This window comes from Antrostomus carolinensis, unplaced genomic scaffold, assembly GCF_000700745.2.
Source record: "Antrostomus carolinensis isolate BGI_N321 unplaced genomic scaffold, ASM70074v2 scaffold26040, whole genome shotgun sequence".
Taxonomy (NCBI): domain Eukaryota; kingdom Metazoa; phylum Chordata; class Aves; order Caprimulgiformes; family Caprimulgidae; genus Antrostomus; species Antrostomus carolinensis.
Window position 1 is genome coordinate 3,664 of NW_010288100.1, and position 5,141 is coordinate 8,804.

The window sequence follows — 5,141 nt, forward strand, 5'->3', positions numbered from 1 at the left end:
GAGTCAGGGTTGTATAGAGCTGAATGAAAATAACTGGTTTGCAATCAGTTCTCGCAGGAAGTTTGCAATCTTTAATCAAAAATAATCGGAGTCTTTTCCTCAGCTGGTCATTGTTGCAAACTCATTCTCTGGGCATTTGAGAATTTCTCAGGGGAGAAGCTGAATGAGAAAGGAATGAGGTCTACCATGCATTCACCATGGTGTTTATATCAAGATGGAAGTTGGACATTGTATCAAAACTCAAGACAACTCTAAATCCTTCCTGTATCCTGGATATCTACTTCCAAGTTCCATAAATGTATGTGCATGATGCATTTGTGACACCAGGGGAAATGCCGAAGTATTAGTCATCTCTGCACTTCAACCTTTTACTGAGGTGTACAGACAGAAGCAAGTCATACTGTATTAGAAAGTTTCTAAGTAAATACCTATATGGAATTCCACGTTAGTTTTGATGATTGGAATTTTTTAAGTCCTGCCAGACTAATTTCAGCAACTGGAAGATGTTCAAGCAGTCAGAAGATACAGAAAGGACAAACAAGCAGTAAGGCTCAGTGCTTGTGAGGTCAACATTGCATTGCTTCTCTGTCTCACCAAGAGCTTCCTTACCTCTTAAGTGCCCAACCCACCTTTAAAATTCCTTCCCAAACTAGAAATATATTCTAAATTGCTTGCTAGAATCTCACATCCAACTGCTGGCATAGAACAAAGCTGCAGAGTTTTCTTCTTCATCTGTCAACTGCCCACAATGTATTTCCTTGCCTGAAACTGGTAGAAGAAGCTAGGCTTCTGTAGGTACACTTTAAGTAACAGTGTAAGACACTGGTATTACTCCTCAAACTCCCATATAAAGTCAACTAACACAGATTAAGCACAGTTATTTATAGCACATTAAGGACTCGTGCAACCACCCATAAATGGTCAAATAATTTCTGTCCTCATGCTTGAGGATTTCTGCATCATAACAAATTGCCATTACTACACAGAAAGTACAAGATGGTGATACTTCTCATCTATGTGTGTAAAATAGCAGCCTTGAGCATATGACAAATTTAAGATGATATGAAAGTCTACAGAAAGCAATGCAGTTACATTAGTCAGTGTTACCTATACGCCACGGCTGAACACAGCACAAGATTAATACTGAAAAATCTTACCTAAATCCAATTTCTGAGGTAATGTGACTAGGGTAGGCATACATCTTTTCTTCTTCAATTATGTCCGGTCTTGGCTTCGCACGATTGAAGTTGCTTATTTTTACTGCAACAGAATTTTGTAATTTAGTTGGAAGCAACCAAAAAAAAAAAAAAAAGGAAAGCTTTATCACCAGGCTCCGAGTTAAAAACAAAATCTGTAACAGATGATTATAAGATTGCCTTAGGATAGGAGATGGAAAGGTAATAAGGGAATCTGGGGAGCAGAGAGGAAGGAAAGAAAAAGCAGAATGTGTCTTTGCTCATTTCTGGAATGTCTTTGATTATAAGTTAGCATGTTCCTCCCCCCCCACTCCTTCAGCCCTGCTGCATAAGAGATCACAGTGAAGTAAAGACCTGAATGGGGAAGCTTGAACATACTGCTTAACACCTGCAAAGTTTAGTTTGCTACCTAAAGAAAGGTGAAACCTTAAGTTGCCTTTGAGAGAGTACTGAGATTTAGTCTCCAAACTGAGGCCATAAATTAAGCAACATGTCAAAAAAAAGTTGTAAAAAGTTTTGATACATGTATCTAGGTCAGAACTTCTAATTTAAGCTCTTTGATAAATACTGTTTTAACTAGACTACCTGCAATGAAGCAGCAGCTTGTCTGCCTGCTCTAAAACTAGGGCAGACTTGCTACAGAAAGCCAGTAAGTATTCAAACCAGACTGGCTTTGTGATTGGCTTCACATTGCAAACCTTGCAGTGTTGGCTGTCCAAACCCAAAGTAATTCCTAGGCACCTGTAAATAAAGTTTAAGATTTAAACTTAAACATATATACAGTGGGGATGGGTAGGAGAAGCTGTAGGCATCCTCTGCATTATTTCTAGAAAGAAGCTGAAAATACTCAAAGCTGTTCAGTATCAGATACTGATTAAGGAAATGTACTGAGAGATCCAGAGTATGCATTCTGGATTCTGCAATTAGGGCTGCTTGTGAAGCAATACATTTAATGCCACTAAAAACATTACAGCCCAGCTCTGTGAGAAACCTACACTACTGCATCAGAGAAAGACTGTCCTTAAAAGTCAGTAATATGACAGGGTTTATTACAGGCCACCCTGCTAAAACAATGCTAAGACCCTCCAGAGGTTAACTACAAGTTGGGCTCAAAGGTTAGTTATTTCTGCGACTGTATTCCTCTACAAATAAAGCCACAAAGGAATGGATGTGGAATTCCCAACATGTGTTGTTTGTGGGAATGTTAGTCTTTTATTCAAGTGATATTAGAAGTATGTAAGAAAGTCACTAAACACATATATTTAGTAAAACTTTGAAAGCTCAACTCCCTATCCTATCAATAACAAACTTACAACAGTAAGCTGACATTTAGAGCTGCCTATATGGTACTTCATTCCATGCACATTTACCTCACTCAACATATATAAATTTTTCAAGTCTGTTATCAGTCAATCGTGGTAATTCTTTGTATACAGATTTCTGAATCCCTGTCTCTGGATCCTCCAGCTATATATACATATACTGCTGAATAGCAATTTTTAAGAAAGGCAGTTGCACTTCACACGACATTGGGCATCATACAATTCATAAAATAGCTCCAACAAGCAAGAAAAAATATCTAGAATTACAATCAGGTATTCCATGCCAACAGTTTCATTTCTGAGGCATATTTAAATGAAAATAAGTCAGGTACACAAGCCTTCTACAGACAAGCATTTATACCTCATTCTAGTAGTTAAGAAATAATTTTTCCACAGTGGAGAAACAATATATGAACTGGTGCTACCTTCCCTCCAAAATTTAGGAGTAAGCACTTGCACAAGGAAGAGGTTGATCATGAACTGCAAGTGTAAAGTGACCTTAATCTCCCCATTGTTGCTCAGCTACTTTAGCTGATACTATCTTAACAGTAAGTGGTATCTGCTAAGTGCTTGCCTTGGAGAGGGACACTCTAACCCTGAGCAGAGGACTGCCCTTAAAATTATCCTACTAAAGAAGCTTCATGCTTCTAGTCACATACCCTACTCATGTTTGAGAGAAGAAAAAAAAAAAAAAGATCTGAGTGTCACTATTACTACAGATCCTCAGGCTATTTTCGAGTCTGTCCAAATACATTTGTTTTGCTTTGGTAGAGCTTTAGTTTGATGCTTACAATGTTAAAAAAACACCACTACACAAAAGAGACAGACATGCAGGCAGTCTCTTAGCTTAACTTTACATGTTTGGGACTGAAAACAAGAAAACAATCACCCTAGACTGGCTGCCCACTTGAAAAGGCAACGTAGGGTGATTTGAGGTCTTCCCCATCTTGAGGCAAGTGTTATTAACCCTAGTTTTGCACACCAAGCTTTAGAGAATGAAGCTTAGACTGTTGTTTTGGAGCTGCTGAGGAAATAAGGTAGCTATTGCCAAAAGAGATTGCCTTACTCCTTCCTGGCAGTGCAGCTCAATGCAATGCCTACTTCACTTGGTCCCAGGACTCACTGAACCCTTCTTCAAGCCTCCTTCTGCTGGAAAGCAAAACACTGCACCCCACAACGTCCTAGTATAAGTTGGTTAATGGATTTGATGGGCACAGGAACCAGCAGAGTACAAGCTAGGAAACAAGACCCCTTCAGTGACAAATAGGCAAAAAGATAGTTTGAGAGCTCTCATGGAAGGTCAGGCTTAGACCTTAATACTACGAAGGTCAACTTCCTTGCAGTTACTTATCTTTTTCTGCCAGGGTAACAGACACACAATGTAGCTTTTTAAGTTCCAAGATGCCTCAGGGTAAGAAATAAGTTTCACTGGAATTCCTAACGTTCTATTAAAGTTTTGCAATTTATCTCTTATTTCCTGAGTTTCCCAGGAAAGTAAGTGTGCATATGCAAAGAAGGGATGATCTCCAGCATTCTTGGAATAGTTCTCTAGGACTGCCATGCTTGTGTTCCCTCATCATTGCCTTTATTCCTCCAGAGGAAAGTTAGTTGGCTTCAGCCATGCTGTTCCATTTAGAGGAAAGCCTGACAAGCCTCCAGCATTCAAGCCTCTGCACAGTTTTAAGAGGAGAATGTATTTTAGAGCTGGGACGTTATATCTTGTTGCTGTTTGATTTCAGTGTTGTTGCAGGAGTCAAGAATAGATTTTATTTCCTAGATGACCAAGCTATTTGACAGTATTTCTCTGTGTGCCATTACATTACCAAGAACATGCCAGTTTTCTTCTCTAAAAGAAATCCTAGGTTAATTACCAATCATGAAACCACAAAAGATGTCAGATTAACACAAATACTGACCACCATAGAAGTGGTTTTAAGTTTTAAGCTTCATGCATTCCTGAAGGAGGTATTTCCACTCTCCTTCCTCCTGTTTGATTAGAACTCAAACTAAGTTTTCCCCATTGTTTTTGTTCCCTTCCCCCAAGAAGCCAGTGCTACTGAAGCTACTTAGCTAAGGTGCCATCTCCTTGTTTGTAGCTGTAAATTATCAGAAAGCAGCATGTCAGAAGCAGGATTATAAACTAGCTCAAGAGCAGGAACTACATATCATTTAACAGACATGGACTTCACAGTAAACATCTCTAGTTTTCTTCAGACAAAAATAATTACATTTTTTAGTGTCTTGGACCTTTTCAGGTTTTTCTTTTAACCCAGTTATTTTCATTTGAGTTAATGCAAGCCATAAACCCAAATAGTTTTTAAAATGAGATTACAGAAAACCATTTGGTTCAAGCATTTATTAATCAACATTTTAGATACTTCTTTCAATTACACTATTGCAGAGGTTTATCAAGTCTTGATAAGTTACACTAAATGTAAAAGCAGATAACCTTACAGGCCAACAGTGGCAGTACTAGGCAATGCCTCGGTTTTATGAAGCAGCATCTTACTTCAGTATTAACATAGATGCCAAAAGCCATAATTTTATTTTTCAAACATTCGTCAGAGTGAATCTTCTATTATAGTGATAAAGAGGAACTGAAGCTTTTCAGGTGGGACCAGGG

The 5,141-nt window shown here is 38.5% G+C and overlaps 1 protein-coding gene across 1 annotated transcript in view; it reads right to left on the minus strand.

The window, feature by feature from the left end:
- The window catches only part of TMEM192 (transmembrane protein 192), a 14,501-nt gene that overhangs the window by 1,549 nt on the left and 7,811 nt on the right, over nt 1–5,141 (minus strand). The window contains exon 5 of the mRNA XM_010165558.1: nt 1,158–1,260. Within this exon, the coding sequence (XP_010163860.1) occupies nt 1,158–1,260 (103 nt within the window). The remainder of the gene's footprint in view (nt 1–1,157; nt 1,261–5,141) is intronic.